The 19,490-nt window shown below is 42.3% G+C and overlaps 2 gene segments (V, D, J or C); both read left to right on the top strand.

The window, feature by feature from the left end:
* Window positions 1-1,461: 1,461 nt before the first annotated feature.
* On the top strand, window positions 1,462-2,652 carry LOC129047373 (immunoglobulin heavy variable 1-58-like). The segment is given in 2 exon segments: window positions 1,462-1,559; window positions 1,645-2,652. Coding segments are annotated over 2 exon segments (363 nt in total).
* Window positions 2,653-17,518: 14,866 nt separating this feature from the next.
* Window positions 17,519-19,277, top strand: LOC134759986 (immunoglobulin heavy variable 4-4-like). The segment is given in 3 exon segments: window positions 17,519-17,622; window positions 17,706-18,136; window positions 19,155-19,277. Coding segments are annotated over 3 exon segments (621 nt in total).
* The last annotated feature ends 213 nt before the right edge of the window (window positions 19,278-19,490 follow it).

Raw genomic sequence — 19,490 nt, 5'->3', positions numbered from 1 at the left:
TCCACTGATTCAGTGCAACTGGAGCTTCAGAGAAGGGGCTCCCTCCTGTGTCATAGCATCCTTGCTTTGAGTTTCCTTATAGAGTTCATTAGATTTAGCAAAGCTAATCAATTCTTCCAAGAGATGGTGTCAGCAGCGTATGCTGTCACTGAAGGAGTATTCTAAACCAGAACAAAGCCATTTCATGTTAGGCTAGGGAAGCTGGGGGAAGATGCTTTGTGAGCCCCACAGGAACTTCCTCACAAGGCAAGGGCTGGGCTGGAGGGGGCGCGCAGAAGCCGCCCGGCACAGGTTCCATCCCTGGAGCGGTGCACAGGAGGCTGAGGGTGAGGTTCCCTCTCAGAACCTGTGTCTTCCTTTGGCAACAAAAAAAATCCTAAGTGTTCAAGAAGTTGCTGATGTGTCTTTAAATATCCTGTTACATCAGAACCATTCATATAACTTAAGGCAACCAAAACTATTTTTTAAAGTGAGTTCCAAGGACTGTAAGTATCCTAATATTGAGGGTATAAAGGATAGGAATGGTTTTACTAATTGAAAGGATACAGAATTGTGGGAGTCACTATATTCCTATGAATTAAAAATTCAGATTTCAGTGTTAAGTAATGTTGCCTACATTGTGTGAGTGACAGGGCAGTGGTGGATCTGAGAGTGTGGCAGGTGCACAGACCTAGTGAGTCAGAAATCAATATGGAAAGATGAGGATCTATGGATATGAACTGAAAGTATGTAAACAGTTCATGAAATTCTATTAAATAGAGTAGGAAATAAAACCCAAACTTATCCAAAACACAAATTCCTTGACGATTATTTTGGGAGCAATGAGTTAATCAGAAACCCACTTCTCTTACATCTTCTGATTCCTATTGTCCATGAGATGAGAAATTCAGCTCTAATTAGGATCACAGGGCAAATCTGTAAACCAAGAGTGTTTCTATTGAAGATCGTGGTGGATCAGGATGCCAGACAGGTGCTGGAGACACTGTCTCAGGAGTGCCCAGATGATCTCAGGGGGGCCTGATGGACACTCACGTGGGACATCAGCAGTCACTTTCTCAGAGTCACCAGTGAGCTGTGCTGGTGCCTGATGGGACTAGGATGGGGTCAAGGCACCTTCTCAGTGTCATAGAGAGTGATGGTTCCAGAAATCATCCAGGTGGTCTATTCGCTAGTCAATTATGGGTTCACAGTGAGGAGCATGTCCACTGGGTGCTTGGTCTTCAGTGAAAGGATGTCTGGCAACCAAAAGTTTGTAAATGGAGCAGGGCATGCATTTCCTCAAGGAGGATTAGGGCTTGAAGCATCAGCATCCCACTTTTGTAAGGCTGATGTGTCATTTACCTTCCCTTTCTTATCCTGCATCAGGGTCTTCAGCTATGAAATGTTCTGCTCATGAATACGCAAATAACCTGAGATCCACTGAGGTAGATAAGGATATTTGTCAGCTCTGAGAGCATCACCCAGAAACCACATCCCTCAGCTAGAGAAGCCCCAGACAGCACAGCTCCTCACCATGGACTGGATTTGGAGGATCCTCTTCTTGGTGGGAGCAGTGACCGGTAAGGGGCTGCCAAGTCCCAGCGATGAGGAGGGGATTGAGTCCAGTCAAGGTGGCTTTCACCCACTCCTGTGTTCTCTCCACAGGTGCCCACTCCCAGGTCCAGCTGGTGCAGTCTGGGCCTGAGGTGAAGAAGCCTGGTTCTTCAGTGAAAGTCTCCTTCAAGTCTTCTGGATACATCTTTACTAGCTCCGCTATGCAGTGGGTGCAACAGGCTCCTGGACAAGGCCTTGAGTGGATAGGATGGATCATCGTTGGCAATGGTAACACAAACTACGCACAGAAGTTCCAGGGAAGAGTCACCATTACCAGGGACATGTCCACGAGCACAGCCTACATGGAGCTGAGCAGCCTGAGATCCGAGGACATGGCTGAGTATTACTCTGCGGCAGACACAATGTGAAAACCCACATCCTGAGAGTGTCAGAAACTCCAGGAAGGAGGCAGCTGTACTGGCATGGAGAGGATGACAAAGATTATGAGATTGAAGATTTTCGTAGAAAACAACGTCAAGTCATTAAAGAAAAGGAACAACATAAATGCGTGTTTGAGAAATTTTAATTTTTTGAGAGATTTTTCATACAACATTTATTCTGTAAGCTATTTCAGGGATTGGAATATGAATCCAATTAATAAAGCTGATATAGACATCCTCTGAAGATATCTTCGTAAACATCAATTTCTGAATCAGCGTTGTGAATATTTTGGAACACAGACACAAGATCACATTTTTACTCTACTTTTATCTCTATTTTCAAAAAATGCCAAAAAGAATCTTATTTTGTGCATGTCCCATTTTGAATTCCCACCGTCAATGCATGATAGTTCTTGGTTTTCCTCATTCACGTTGTCATTTGTCATTAAGAGTATTGTGTGTTTTAACCATTCTAATAGGTGAGTAACGGTATCTAATTTTTATTTAAATGCACATGTCCCTAAAAAAATTCATATTTAACAATTTTTGTATAATTTTTGGTGAGATGCCTCTTGTGATATTTGGTTCATTTTTTAACTGCATTTTTTATGAGTTGTAAGTATGCTTGCACATTGATTATAAAAGTCATTTAACAAATTAAAATAATTCATTTAACAAATATGTGACTTGGAATTTTTTTCTCCAAGTCTGCAGTTGTCTTTTACTCCCTTATCCCTGTGTATTGCAGAAAAATGTTTGTGTGTGTGTGTGTGCATGTGTACGTACAAATTTAGATTTTAAAAATGTACATTTTTATTCATTCAAAGATCATGTCTTTGGCAGTATATCTGAAATCTCATTGTAAAAGACACAATAGTCATTATTTTTTCCATGTCTCTAATCTTAGGACACAGTCAATTCATGAGTGTTTAACCTTCCCTATCTGACTGGAGGACTACCCACCTGAGATATTTGGAATACTTCTGTAAGGAGATGTATCCTTCCCATTATTTCTTTATTTAGTCATCTACTGATGTCCATATTGGTTTATGGGTGTCTATTTCATACTCTGAAGAAGATCCTTGTTACATTACTTGTTTTATTGTTCAAAACACCACAGCTTTATTAGGTGCTGGGAGCTCATTTAGTTTGGATCCTGCATCCTTACAGCAAACCTCATCTTTTTGTTTTTGGACATTTCCCTGCTTCCAAGTATTACAAAAAATTCTAAGCTTGTTCTCTACGTTACCTTCTTTGTACATTGAATCAGCCATTTTTCTAAAGACTGCTTGTGTCTCATGTTAAAGAATAGTATCAAAATTTAAAAATGTGATACTGGGTATGTGTGTTGTTAATGTGGTATCAGTACTTCTTCTTGCACATCTCAACTAATTGACCTAGTAAATGGGCATGTTTATATGAACCCATGTTTATGGACACATCGAAACTATTTATGTATCTAATCTTCTGTAACATGATTACGTTAAAAATGAGAACACACTGGTGTCTCCACCCAACTATGCTGCCACATGGACGTTTCTAGCCTTCCTTCTCTCACTGTCCATAACCATCCACTGCAAAGTGAGGAACCCCATCCCACCATATGCCATTTGATTACTTAGCTGCACAATTTCAGGACACACGCATAGTAGTATCAGAAATGTAAAGCTCATGGAAACATGTTTATCTACTAGAACAGACTGCTTATGTGCAGTTTCTTTACACTGTAAACTTACAGAATTTCTTCATTTTCAAAGTTGCTTAGGTCAGCAACTTCATTTTCCACTTTCCTCAGTGAAGTCATTTCAATGACAATGTATAATGTCATTTATTTGAAATTCTTTCAAAGCCAAAACTATAGTCAGGTAAACATATAGAGGATATTCAAGGAATTTAGAGAGTGGGTATAAAATAAGCAAAAATGGCACTGTTTAAGAAGAGTAAAATTATTTTAGTGATATGCAATGGTTGAGACATAACACAATTAATTTCGCTAAGCTCATACTTTTGTGACAGAAAATATAAACCTAAATATATACAATTTTTGTAAAAAAAAATTCAGCAGTTCATTAACCCCAGGATTAAACAAGACTGTATAAAATTATCTAATAACTTATTTGATGAGGGTGGGGGTATCATGAGACACATGCAACAAAGAATTAAGGTATTTTCCTCATTTGCATATAAGATGTTACTGTTCACTAAAGACCTTTAATTAAAAAAACAGTTTTCTACGTGATCCAGTTTTTTTTTCCTTCTGACAAGCAAATAACTCATAGGATTCTTTTCTTTCCTTGGTTGAGAAAGATTTTCTACAAGCTTCAGCACACGTCAGGTATACACTGTCCCTGAATGGGCATTTACCCTCAGATGGGTACACACACCTGTCAACATGGGGACTCTTCTGTCAGACAAACACACCTTTACTCATGTGGATTCTTCCCTCAGACAAACACACATGTCCCCACATGGACTCTTTCCACAGATTACAACATTTGTCCTTACATTTACTATTTCCTCAGAAAACAGACATTGCATCATGTGGACTCTTGTCTCAGACAAGCAAACATGTCTCCATGTGAACTCTTCAGTCAGATAAGTATGTGTATTTCCACACTGACTGTTTCCTTACACAAGCACATATATCCACTATTGAACTGTTTTGTGAGAAAGTTATCCCTTTTCTCTGGAAATGTATTTTTGTGTTCTTACTGGACATATTTTTTGATAATGTTTGCTACTATGAAGATACCCGAACACTGTCCATACGAGAGAATAAGAAAGAGTGATAAGCAGATTAACCCTGTGCAACCAGACCCAGGAGTCCTTTGATCCTGCCCTTCCGAAATGGAGACACAGAGGAAGGATGAGCAATGCTGAGCAGTGCACCCATGACCACAAAAGGAAAGACATGGCAATGTGTCCCCTCCCCTCCTCATGAAAGGCAGCTCATCCCCTTTTCCTTCAGGCCCTGGTGAGGAGCCACCCCATGTATGTTCCCTTGCTCAGTGTCCACACCGTGGGGTGTGCACTGGTCTGGGCTTCCCTTCTCATCACCCTCAATATTAGCATCCCTTGTGAATCAGGTCCAGCTGCAGCTGCTCCACATGGGGCCATTCTTCCATTTCCTCTGTGTTTGCAGAAGTCCTGTGTGAAGTTTATTGATGGAGTCAGAGGGGGAAAATTGTACAGTGCAGGGGTTCACTGAGACTCTCCTGCAAAGCCTCTGATATCACCTTCACTGGCTACAGCATGACCTTGGTCCATCAGGCTTCATGACAGAGATTGGTGTGGGTGGAAACAGTGAGTGATCATGCGGGAGTTCAGAGTTACTCTCCTTGAGTACAAATAAATTAACAGTTCCAAGCGACGCCTTTTCATGTGCAGTCTACCTTACAATGACCAACCTGAAAGTCAAGGGCAAGGCCTTGTTAGACTGTGAGGGACACAGGAGAGGGAATATCTGTGTGAGCCCAGACAGAAAAATCTCTGCAGGAAGACAGGAGGGAACTGCATGGTAGATGCTCCCCATAACCACAAGGGGGCAGTCAGGACCATCAGGAGGCACTCAGGACACCTGGGGGTGCTCAGAACCACCAGGGGTGCTCAGAACCACCAGGGGTGCTCAGGACATCCAGGGCTCTCAGAACCATGAGGGGTGCTCAGGACATCAGGGGATGCTCAGGACCACGAGGGGGCGCACAGGACACCAGGGAGCACTCAGAACCACCAGGGGGCCCACAGGACACAAGGCAGCGCTGAGGACCACAACGGGGCGCTCAGGACACCTGGGGGCGCTCAGAACCACCAGGGGTGCTCAGGACGTCAGGGGGCGCTCAGGACCACGAGGGGGTGCTCATGACACCAGGGGGCACTCAAAACCACCAGGGGTGCTCGGGACATCAGGGGACGCTCAGGACATCAGGGGGCGCTCAGGACAACGAGGGGGCACTCAAAACCACCAGGGGCTGCCCAGTACATGAGGGTTCTCTTAGGAAGCAGCTCCACATCAGGAGCCAGAGAGGCTGTGGTTTCCTTTTAAACCTTGGTGATTCCTGACCTGGTCAAGCAAAAGTCTTCCCCAGGATCTGTCACCATTTCTTCTTCGTAAATCCATGATTTTTTTTACCTACAAAACATTAAGTTAGAACAGGGATTTAATTCAACTTTTAATGCTGCAGATTTTCCAAGTAATACTAGCAATGTCCCCTCAGGACAATTTTTAAAATTGGTTATTTATATATTTTATTTATGTAAAATGATACTATCTTGAAAATAGTAGAATTTTTAAAATCACACCTCTAATCCCAGCACTTTAGGAGGCTTGAGCAGGCAGATCACTTGCGCTCAGGAGTTTTAGAACAGCCTGGCAACACATTTAGATCTTTTCCATACAAAAAGAAAAAGAAAAAGAAAATAGCTAGGTGTGGTGCTACCTCTGGTACCAGCTACTTGAAAGTCTGAGGTGGGAAGATCCCTTAAGCCTGGGAGGTTGATGCTGCAGTGAGCTGTGATTGTGCCACTACACTCCAGCCTGGTTGACAGAGTGAGACCCTTTCTTAAAAATACAAACTGTTTCAATAAGTAGAGCTTTGTGTCTTTGTGCTGTAATAATCAATTGTATATATTTTCTAACTGTAACTCAGCATATGCATGGTGTTTTGTTTCTTTTTCTTTCATTTGCTGTTTTTGGAAATTAAACACCACTTTAAATGCTCTTGTTCTCTCCTTTGGTTCGCTTCGGGTGTCCTGTTTTTCAGACTATTTTTTCATCTTCCCTTTTTCTTTGAAAGTCTTTTTCTTTCTCAGTCTCCACGCAGGATAAAGAAAGTCCCTTTACTTTCTGTCCTCCAAGTCTAGTGAATCAGTTCCCTTCTCTTCATAATCACTGAAGCCAACCAAGTTTAGGAGGATAACAGTTCTCCTTAGAATATGCTCATCTACCTGCAGACTCTCTGCCCTTCTCACCCTTTTCTAGGGTCCTGCACACATCACACTCATCCCATACCCTCCCTTCCCTAAGTACCACAGAGTGGGCTCTGCAGTTCCTGCTGTCCTGTGTGTACTCAGCCTTGGGGCTCACTAGTGCTTTGATGATGAAGTCCAAATCCCCATGTGCTTAGACTCTCTCAGACCACCCTCTAGGAAGATGCCATTGTGAGTGAGTCCTGGAAATTATGGGCTGTGTTCAGTTTCATATTGCTGAATCTTCTCTATTTTAAAGGAATACTGGCAATTAAGACTAGAGTTTGTATTGAATATTCATGCCAAAAAAGTTTTCTTTCAAAACTTTTCAAATAAAACAATTTTTCCTGCCTAGTTTGAAAACTATAACGTAAATTCAACAAATAATGTAATACAATTTTGAAGGTGACATTTGTCTTATTGGTTATTCAATTTATTAAAAACAGAATGATATTTAAAATAAATTCCATTGCACATTTAAGTGACATATTTGACAAGAATGGCATTTACATATATTTTTACCAAAACATGGATTTAAATATATTTGTCTTTTTAATATTGGTATAGGCAGACATACACGTAGAAAAGCATTATTTTGTACTACAACCTCAAACGGTAAACACAATTTTAATTCAGTTAAATAATTAGAATAATATGAAACAAATAGGTGCGTTGTTTTGGTGTTTAGATATACGTTCTCTTTTGCATGGGCACATGTATGAGTCTTTGCTGGGCTGTTGTGTATGTATGTGTGGTTGCATGACCATCAAGTTTTCAAATACATCATTAAATTTCATAGTTACATTAATCTTGGCCAGGCAGGGAGGCTCAGGCCTGTAATCCCAGCACTTTGGGAGGCTTAGGCAAGCAGATGACTTGGGGTTAAGAGTTCAAGACCAGCCTTGTCAACATGGCAAAACCCCATCTCCACTAAAAATACAAAAATTAGCAGGTGTTGTGGCACGTGCCTTTATTCCCAGGGAAATGTGGGGTCAGAAATCCCACACAAAGTCTCTACTTGGTTACCACCTAGTGGAGCTGTAGGAAGAAAGCCACCATCCTCCAGAACCCAGAATGGTAGATCCACTGACAGCTTGCACAGTGTGCCTGGAAAAGCCACAAACACTCAGTGCCAGCCCATGAATGTAGCCAGGAGGGAGATTGTGCCCTGCAAAGCCACAAGGTCAGAACTGTCCAAGACCATGGGAACCCACCAGTTGCATCAGGTAACCTGGATTTAAGACCTGGAGTCAAAGAAGATTATTTTGGAATGTTAAGATTTGACTGCCCAGCTGGATTGCAGACTTGCATGTGGCCTGCAGTTTGGACCAATTTCTCCCATTTACAATGGCTGTATTTACACAATGCCTGAACCTCCATTGTATTTACGAAGTAACTTGCTTGTTTTTTATTTTACAGGCTCATAGATGGAAGGGACTTGCCTCATCTCAGAAAAGACCATGGGCTGTGGACTTTTGAGTTGGGGCTCAAATGAGTTACGACTTCAGGGGGCTGTTGGAAAGTCATGAACGGTTTTGAAATGTAAGGACATTAGATTTAAGAGGGGCCAGTGGTGGAATCATATGGTTTGGCTGTGTCCCTGCACAAATCTCATCTTGAATTGTATCTCCCGCAATTCCCACGTATCGTGGAAGAAACCCAGTGGGAGGTGATTAAATCATGGAGGGAGTTCTTCTTTGTGCTGTTATTGTGATAGTGGATGACTCTCGGAGATCTGATGGTTTTAAAAAATGGGAGTTTCCCTGCCCTCTCTTTGTCTGCTGCCATCTCCATGTAAGATATAACTTGCTCTTCCTTGCCTTCCACCATGATGTTGAGGCCTCCCAAGCCATGTGTAACTGTAAGTCCATTAAACTTTTTCCGCTATAAATTACTCAGTCTCATGTATGTCTTTATTAGCAGTGTGAAAACAGACTAATACAGCAAATATCAATCTCTTAAAATATTTTGTTGTTCTGCATGTAATATAGCAGAGTCTAATATGGGAGGTAAAATAAATCATCCATGGACCTTCAGATATAAGTCATAGGGTAATTATGCCTGTGACCCTGAGGGAGTGAACTAGAGGTCATACACACTAGTGGCACTACCTTTGGCAAAGGGTGTTCAGGGGTTTCTGAAAGTTTTGATAACTTTAATTTTAAAATTGAATTTACTATGTATTTCTTCATCAACCTTTCCAGAAGATTTTTGGCAGTAATAACAGCCTAGTATTGGAGTAATACTCATGAATTAGAGAGTTATTTTGAAATTATTCTCCTGAGATTTGCATGAATCAATTGATATAGAAGTTCATATGTCCCAAGTTGAAATATCAGAATCAAGAAGCTTTCATCACCCTTAATGGTTGTGGTTTTTGGCAAGACAGTGCTTCAATTCAGCCAGAAAGAAAGACAACAATAAAACTTTCAAATACAGGGGAGTCTGACCTCAGTCTCTCTCTCTTATAAAGGCAAAGCTGTGCCACATCAAGATTTTTCTTCGAGCCCTCAGATAGAGTCAACATTGGGAATGGAAAAGCTAATCACTTTGTCCTTAGAAAAGGTGAAGGTCTGAGAGGAATGCAGAGTTGTGTTTATGAAGATGGTGACATTGTTATGTCTTCTCCTTTGCCCAGTGACTGCTCTCAAGTTGAGTGTTTCAGATGTCAGACATGACCTATAGGGATGGTTGTGACTGCACGTGACTGACAGGGACTGAGACTCTATATCTCTAAGTGTCCTGTCCTAGGAGCAGCTACAGGAGTCAGCCCTAGACTGAAAGTGCCCTCACTGACCCTCTGCCTCACCTGTGCAGCCTCTGGCCAGTTCAAGAAAGTTTTACCTCTGGAACATCTTTTGCCAAAACCACTCCAACTAGTATTCATGACCTATGGTCCATACCCTTAAGTACACAGACATGATCATACTATGAGTTGGTGTCTAGAAGACCCCTGCACTTTTAATTTTACCTCTAATATTAGACTCCACTTTATCACATGCAGACACAGCAGAATATTTTAAGACTTTGATATGTTATGCTGAAAAATGCAATAGTTCATAAAAGTCTACTTCCCATCACTGCCAGTGTCTACTACTGAGTAAGGATCTGCCATCCCTAGGGAGGAACTATAACGGATGGTGTACCCTGTTAGTGGTTATGGGAATGAATCCATCTTGTGGCAAATGGCAGCTTCTTCTTCTTTTACAAGATTAAATAGTTTTCTATGGTGTATAAATACAACATTGCCTTTATCCATTTGTCTATCTACTGACACTCAGATTGTTTCCATATATTGGCTATTATTAATAGTGTTTCAATAAACATAGAATTCAACTATCTTAACAAGGTGGTAATTTCATCTGCTTTGGGTATATTTCTAAAATAATTTCTGGTCATATAATATTTCCAGTTTTAATTCATTTGGTGCCTTTATATTGCTTTCCATAATTGTGAAAATATAGAATGGTATAGCCATTATGAAAAACAGTTTCAGTTTTGAGGTGTGATCCATAAACAAATAATGTTTGATTATGGCTCTCCATGAGAATTTCTAATAAATATGATAGAAGTCAAGAAAGCTTCTCACATTAAAGCAAGGATTAATTTTATCCCTTATTCCCTCAAAAGCAAAAGATTTGAAGCATGCATGATGGAGGCTGTTAGCAGGGTTCAGAATGATATCATAAGAGGAAACTCAGTTGGATAAAAATGTTGGGTTTTCAGTCATAGATATGTCGATACTCAATATGAAACCACGAAGTCAAATGAGGATCTAGAATGTGTTCGCCTGAAGCAACAGCACATTCTCAAAGGCACCTATTGCTGCATCACAAGGGCGATGAACTTTTGAAACAAGTAAAGTGTGAGTGCACAGTAAGTGATAAACTTATCACCTTTGCATGAAGTTTGTTTAATATGCCAAAGGCTTCTACAGATTAATCATACACAAATATACACAATGTATTTTTGCATATACAGATGTCTAGAGGATGATTCTCTTAGGGAAAATTCTTCAGGTCACAGAAATCTGTGTAAGTTGGAGGTCCCATGAAAAAGTGTCTCTTTATAAATACTGGTCTATTTCTCAATTAGGGAAAATGATCTCTGTTGGAGAAGGCTTCCAGTTTTGTAGATTTCTTCATTGCTTCTTGAGTTGTAAGACATGAACCAAAAAATTGACTGGAGTTTTTTGGAATTTCATGGCTGTGTTGTTAAAACTTTCTTATAAAGTTTCTTTCAATTATTTGAGACCAGTTTTTCTGATTTTTTTCCCCAGTAGATAAATTTTCACAAGATCTCAGGAAACCATGTCTCTCGTGCTTTAGTTTGAAAGACTAACTCCCTAGGTAAAGAAACTTCTGTCTAACCATGATGAGCTCATTTCTTCTGCATACCATGAAGTTTGAGACCCCATTGTCCAGAATCATGAAAATTTTACACTCCAGTTTACTGAAAATCTTGACTCTTGAATTTAATATTGATTTGCATTGACAAAAATTGTTCATTCTTGGATGTGTCCTAAGTTGCTTGCCCAACATATCAGTGGACTGAGAATCTTCCATTAGCTCCCTCTGTCCATAGCACTGAGTCTATTGACAATCTTCGCAGTCATCTATGAAGGAGAGTCCTGAGGTTCATCAGATTCTTGTAGACACTCAGGTGAACCGAAGGAATTAACAGAATTGAGGACTGCCAGCCATTTCCACAACACTAAGGATAATTACCATCTAAGTGTAAAGGTCTACATCATTCGGAATACCCTGCATGACAGGCTGATGCAAAAAAATCCAACCCTGCAGAGGCTCCACAGCAACCCTTACAGTTCTCTCAGGGAAGAAATAATCTCCAAGTTCAGTGAGTCAGTAAAGCTGTTCTGAGCTACAGTAAACATTGGATTGGACCCAGTTTTGTCTGAGTTCAATGTGATTATTATACTCAGATGCTGATCCTATATGGACTGAGTATGGATAATTTAAATGGGCCTGGCTGTGTGGTTTGTTATATGAAAACCTGAACTAAATATACATAAAGGGCATGTCTGGACTAGCATGAGGGTGAGAGATTCTGGGAGCTCCACCCCCCTTACTCTTATTGCCCTTTCCTCCAGGAACCTCCAGGTCCTCAGGGTGAGAATCCACACAGATCCCTTCATGGCTCTATTGCCAGGAGACCAAATCTCTGATAAAATCACTCAGACCTTCTTCAGACAGACAACCCAGGGAAAGGGCATTTTTACACCCTTATGTATGTGGGGAAAAGTAATCCATACCCATTAGAAGCCCCTGCCAGCAGCCTAACTTTATCATGAAAATAGGTAAAGTTAGCCAATGGGGCACATTTAAGAAAATTTTCCTGTGATGTTCCATCCAGAAAAGAGCAAAAATCAGCTTCACACCTGGAGACTTCCTGTATAGGGCACAGCCCAGACAAAGAAAATCACCACAGAATTAAAATGCAACTGTAAGAACATGCAATGCTTCCGTGTTCCACACATTACGTCTCACCAGTTTAGTCAATATGGATTAAATATGAGAGCATGGCAATGCACCAACTCTAACTAAGGAGGAAAATCAGAGAAAAAATGTTAAAGAAAATATAGCAATTTGAAGCCTCTGACACCAGCAACTTCAGCACCAAGGAAATGATTTCACCTTCATTGGCCTCAAATTTACTTTTCATGGAGCATCTTCAGGGTTCCACAGTGAGACCAGGTGAATTCAATGTGCATGCACTTCCCAGGTGTCCACTTGTATTCTGTTTACTTTACTTCTATTTGCAGAAAGTAGACACATACTCAGCCTTAGTGTCAGTGTAGGGAGTGCTTTCCATGACATGAATACCAGAGAAAAAGGAAAAACATGGGGCCAATTAATGTAAAAATTAGCCACTGTATGTGTGTGTGCGTGTATGTGTGTGTGTGTATGTGTGATTTGAATACTAGAGTTGGAGTGGGCTTCTATCCACATGCGCCTGCACCTGCAGGTAGTCTCAGGTGCAATAATCAACTGCCTGACCCTAAAGGAAATAAGAGTCTCCCCAAACCCCTGAAGAGTGTTTGGGTTTACCGTGTATCCAATGATTCAGTGCCTCTAGAGCTCCAGGAAGGGGCTCCCCGGTGATGTATGAGATCTTTTCTTCAGGTCTCCCAGCAAAGTTCTCTGGGTTTCCTAAGGGCAATTCACTATTTCTAAAGATGGTGTGAGGAGCATGTGGTGTCACTAAAGGAGAATTCTGAGCCAGGGCACAGCCACTTTATACTGGGCTAGAGACACTGGTATGAATATACTCTGTAAGTTTAGACAGAAATCCTCGTGCATGGTAGGGGCTGGGCTGCAGGGGGCGCTCAGGATAAACCCAGCACAGTCTCCCGCCCCAGAGCAGGTGCACAGGAGGCTGGGGAGGGGTTCCTCTCAGGGACTGGGAGTTCCTTTGAAAATATCTAAAATAAGTATTTCACAAGGGCTGCTGATGTTTGTATAAATATCCTATTCAATTGTGAGCATTTATCAAACTGGATGTTGTAACAAGAACCACTTTTACAATGGGGATTTCCAACTCCCCTAGATATCTTAATAGTAAGCAACTGGAGGTCAATAAGAGATCCTTTCTCTTAAGTAAGCACAATTTTTGGAGAAACATACTCATTCCCAAAATAACGCGTTCACATATTAAGATCTAGAAATGGTTCAAGTTGTCCCTGGGACATTCGAATGTGGGTTCAAAGTGAGATGCGTGTCCTGGGGGAGCTTGTTCTCCAGTGGGGGAAGCTCTGTCAACACAGAGTTCAGGGATGTGTACGGGTCGCATCGCCTCTAACAGGATTACGGCTTGAACCCTCAGTTTCTACAATTGTGTCGTCCATGTGTCATGTATTTGCTCTATCTCATCCTGGCTCAGGAATTGGGCTATTCAATAGCATCCTTCATGAATATGTAAATCACTAAGGTTAATACAGATATCTCTGTGCTGTGAGAGCATCACCCAACAACCGCACCCCTCCTTGGGAGAATCCCCTAGATCACAGCTTCTCACCATGGACTGGACCTGGAGGATCCTCTTCTTGGTGGCAGCAGCAACAGGTAAGGGACTCCCCAGTCCCAGGGCTGAGGGAGAAACCAGGCCAGTCATGTGAGACTTCACCCACTGCTGTCTCCTCTCCACAGATGCCCACTCCCGAGTGCAGCTGGTGCAGTCTGGGCCTGAGGTGAAGCAGCCTGGGGACCGGTGAAGTTCTCCTGCAAGGCTTCTGGTTAAACTGTCATCACCTATGGTATGAATTGGATACGACAGACCCCAGGACAGGGGCTTGAGTGGATGGAATGGATCATCCTACCCTGGTGAACCCAACGTATGCCCACAGCTTCACACACGGTTTGTCTTCTCCATGGACACATCTGTCAGCACAGCAGATCTGCAGACCAGCTGCCTGAAGACTGAGGATGCAGCCATTTATTACTGTGTGAGGTACACCGTGTGGAAACCCACATCCCAAGGGTTTTAGAAACCCTGAGGGAGGAGGCAGCTGTGATGAGCTGAGGCAGTGGTGCAGCATGTCTCTAAACTTCCATTTTATCTAAGTTTGCATTGAGTTCCGCTTTAATATTAGCCAGGAATGTGGGATAGACGGGTGCTCCTAAGAGATCCTTAACTTGCCCATTTTGATGGGTTTTCCAGAAGACGTGAGAAGCCACTTTGTTAGCAAAGCATCCCAAAGCCATGCCCTGCTCCAGAAACATGTGTACCCATTTCCTGGTCTTTGGTTAACTGACAAGCTCTCATCAGCGCACCTGGGCTAATTTCTCATCAGGTAGAAAAATGTGCTGTAAAGCAAGGCTAACGTTGTGATAGCAATTCCTGCTCAATAACCTTCATCACCGTTGTTGTTGTGTTCTATCAACTAATTACGTTACTTCAAGGTTCCCGTCGGGAGTTTCTTATAAATTTAAGGGATATATAGAAGTTCCCCTAATTAAAATAAAACAATTGTGAGCACAACCTCAGTGTTCAACCATGTCTCCACCCTTCCCACCATTCACCCCAAAGAAATGTTCACCTCTTCTGGAAGTCAGGTTCATTTTCAAATTAGTTATTTTTTATTTTACTATATCAAGATTATTGTATGTGACTCTTGTAGCAGAAAATGAATTACGGGAACTTGAAGTAACCAACGAAAGATAAATTCAGAACTAATTAAACAAGATGCCAGAATGTGATTGGCTCTAGGCTTTTAAAATTCAGCAGGTTATGTAACCAGGCTTTAAATTTACACATCTTCCTGTTACCCTCACAGCACAGTCAACTCCCATTATGTAAGAAACGGCAACTGCATTCCCAAGCGTCATCCAAAATTATAAAAATAGACTGGGCGAGGTGAGGAGTTGATTGTTTAAATTCCCCTCTGAAGAGGCAGCATCAACTCAACAAACCACCGCTCTTCCCTCTGTGACTAGAGCTATGTCGCAGGCCACGTGGACCTAAATCCTTGATGGAGATAACAGGACTACATAAATTGGGCTGATCATTTTTATGCTGGGCAACAAAACAAGTCTTGCCTGTAAATAAAAAAGAAAGATAAATTAATAGGTACTGACTTTGACATTTCAGATAATAATATTTTCATAACCCAAATTTAATTACACCCACATTGTTACCTATATCTTCACTGAAATCTTCCCAAGTTATGTTCAGTTCCATCAACACTCCACGTGTTCAAATCTGGACATCCAAGAGAGTCTGGAGAATAAAATGCAATGAGGGCAGTGAAACTTGCACATATTCAGCACCTCTTAACTCAGGAGGATTCAATACACCCTGGAAAACTCTGCTTTTCTGAATAGCTCACAATGACTCCACCTCACTCTGCATCCTTCTCAAACATCTGACCCCTGTTTGCCCTAAGTTCACTCTCTGCTCTTAGTCTGTGCTCTGAAGTCTTCGCGGGGTGAAAATGAGCTGTCAGACGGATCTTCCTTCTCACCTCAGCATGGAATTTACTGTTTCATTTAATGACCACTCTTTCCATAATGGTTGATTTCTTTCAGCCTGTTCATTACTGGTGATTTTCAAGGGAATCTCAATTGAATTTTTACATTTTTGCATTTTTGTCTCCATGACAATGTTGAGAAGTTTTTACCTCTAGCATCGTAACATTATCTAGTGACATGATACATTTGTGGCAAGCAATACCTACAAATTCAGAAGTTCTTTGGTTACTTTCCACAAAATATAATTATTTCTGTTCTGTGTATGAGCACATCCTAGCAACCTTGTACTCACACAGGTAGATGTCTACAAGCCTATGAATTAATCTCTGTAAATAAAAATTTATCTCAATTTCCTTCAATGTTCATAATTCTTCTGAGGGTGAGGAAGATATTTCTGGATTTGTTCAGACAAAAGGCCCAGAGACCACCTGAGCTACGTAAGGAGCTCACCTGGCTCACCTGTTTCCCCTGTTGTCTCACATAAGGTCAGCCCACTTTTTCAGGTCCTAAGAAGAGAGCTCAGTTTTATCTTGATTTTACAACATTCCCAACTTCTGCTGACTCTCCTGTTACCCACATCCATGGAGATACATTATTTATTATACAATTAATCAAAGTAATGTCAAAGGCCCAAGGTGCAATATTGCACATCCTAGGGTATGTTCATGCAGTTGAATGGAGGAGAAAGTCTTTCAGAGACAGATGGAACTGCACTGGTAAATATGTGTGTAAGGACTCTGGGCTTAAGTGTCATTTTCCAGCCATGTTTCACAGGTGTGACCTGTCAGGGAAGAACCAGAGTTTCTTGTGTTCTCCGAGGGGACGGGTCCCAGAGGTCCTCTCTTGTTCCCAGGAAAGGTAATTGCATTAATCTTGGTGATGAGACAGTCTTCCTGTGCTGATGTACTGTTGTTTGAAGTTGACACTGCTATCCACAATCTATATCTTTTCAAGCAGAAGTGTTTAGAGGTCAGGCCACATCTTCAGGATCCCACATTGAGAAGGACAGAGATATATTCCACTACCTTCTCCTGAGATCTTAGGCAGAAACCGAAATTTCAAAAGGTCTCAGAAGGGCAGCTCTCAGGGGCTATTTAAAAATAACCCACTTCGTGGGACAGGTAGCATCCTTCTAAACATGATGGATGTTCTGAACTACAATAAACATTGCATGGATCCAGGGTCTGAATTCACTGTGATTATTACACTTCGCTGCTGTTTCAATGTGTCTGAAGGGGTAAATGACAATTTAGATGACCTGGGTGTGTGGTTTGTTTTATATAAATCTTCAAGGATAGAACAGCATTGAACCTATTCCAAAATTTGTCCTTGATCCAAGATCACACTGATCTCCCAGACCAGCATCTTCAGCACATTTCTCTACCTGGAAGAAGAGGACTATGTGCTTGGTAAGGGGAGGCCACAGGAAGAGAACTGAGTTCTCAGAGGGCACAGCCAGCAGCCTCCTTTCAGCGTGAGCCCAAAAGACTGGGCCTCCCTCATCCCTTTTCACCTGTCCATACAAAGGCACCACCCACATGCAAATCTTCACTTAGGCACCCACAGGAAACCATAACACATTTCCTTAAATTCAGGGTCCAGCTCATATGGGAAATACTTTCTGAGACTCATGGACCTCCTGCACAAGAACATGAAACACCTGTGGTTCTTCGTCCTCCTGGTGGCAGCTCCCAGATGTGAGTGTCTCAGGGATCCAGACATGGAGATATGGGAGGCTGCCTCTGATCCCAGGGCTCACTGTGGGTCTCTCTGTTCACAGGGGTCCTGTCCCAGGTGCAGTTGCAGGAGTCGGGCCCAGGACTGGTGAAGCCTTCGGAGACCCTGTCCCTCACCTGCGCTGTCTCTGGTGGCTCCATCAGCAGTAATAACTGGTGGAGCTGGGTCCGCCAGCCCCCAGGGAAGGGCCTGGAGTGGATTGGGGGTATCTATTACAGTGGGAGCACCTACTACAACCCGTCCCTCAAGAGTCGAGTCACCATATCAGTAGACACGTCCAAGAACCAGTTCTCCCTGAAGCTGAGCTCTGTGACCGCCGCGGACACGGCCGTGTATTACTGTGCGAGAGACACAGTGAGGGGAGGTGAGTGTGAGCCCAGACAAAAACCTCCCTGCAGGGAGGCGGAGGGGGCGGCCGCAGTTGCTGCTCAGGACCAGCAGGGGGCGCGCGGGGCCCACAGAGCTGGAGGCCGGGTCAGGAGCCGGTGCAGGGAGGGCGGGGCTTCCTCATCTGCTCTGTGGTCTCCCTCCTCGCCAACACCTCGCTGTCCCCAGGGCTCCTCTTTCTTTATTATCTGTGGTTCTGCTTCCTCACATTCTTGTGGCAGACAAGAAAGGAGGAAGACAATTTTTCTGTTTACTGTTGAGGTTTCACCAATTATTAGGAACTTTCCTACAAGTTCCTGCATGACTCATTTTACCATATATATACACACACACACCATATATATATACCATATGTATTACATATATACACGCCATATATATATTATATATATACACACACCATATATATATATGGTTCTCACCATCTCTTGATTTGTGTCATCAATGGAATTGTGCCCTATTTGAAATTCATTTACTGAAACCTTAAATCCAATGGATCTATACTAGAATTTTAATGATGAAATTAAGGTTAAATGTGGTCAAAGTGTGAGACCCTAATTCAATAAACCAGTTGTCTTTATAAGAAGAGGAAGAGACACCAGAGACCTCTCACTTTTCGCTTGCACACAGAGAAGAAGCCATGTGGAGATGTAGTACACTAGAAGGTGGCCCTGTGCAAGCCAGGAAGAAGCCATACTAAGAACCAATTTTGCCAGCTCCTTGGTCTTCCACATTCAGACTGCAGAATTGTAAGAAAATCAATATTTGTTGTTTAAACCACCCACCCCTGTTGTCTTCTTATGAAGACCCAAAGTGACTGATACCACGTAACTCTGTTAGCTCTGTCTCCTGGAGGGAGAAGCAGCCCCCGGAGGCTGGGCACTGCATCTCTCAGATTTCCACATGAAGTAGGCAAAAATAGTACTTCTCACACAGAAATGTGTCATGGCCCTTTTGGCCAATTTTGAGCAAGGTCTCTGAAACCAGCCCTGGTGTGTGTGTGTAACAAATGTTGTCTTTTATCTTTTATTTGGACATAACAAATCGACAAGAGGTACCAGCTGGATGGAGACTGGCCACTGATCATCTTCTGTCATCTCCTTAGTATGTCACAGAAAACCACACCAACATCACCAACTTCACTGTTTTTCTTCAACCACCTCAAACGGACTATAGAAATGATCCCTGCAGTATAGTGTATTTCTTCAACTTTCTAAATTTGCACTGAATCCCTTTCTAAATGGGGAGCTACATGGGGTCTGAGTTTTGTTCCTTTCTTCCCAGTCCTCCCCAAGTACCAAGGACAGAATAGACTTAAAATAAAATTTGGCTGTCAATGCCCCCAACACCACAACACTTTCTAAAATCCACATCCTGCATCCATCCTTCTCTCAACACCCCTCATCAGGCTACCTAGGAATGGCCAGAAGCCGGTATCAGC

Source organism: Pongo abelii, chromosome 15 (assembly GCF_028885655.2).
Source record: "Pongo abelii isolate AG06213 chromosome 15, NHGRI_mPonAbe1-v2.0_pri, whole genome shotgun sequence".
In the NCBI taxonomy this organism is placed as follows: domain Eukaryota; kingdom Metazoa; phylum Chordata; class Mammalia; order Primates; family Hominidae; genus Pongo; species Pongo abelii.
The sequence above is the reverse complement of the archived record's forward strand: the minus strand, read 5'-3'. Positions and strand labels throughout refer to the sequence as shown.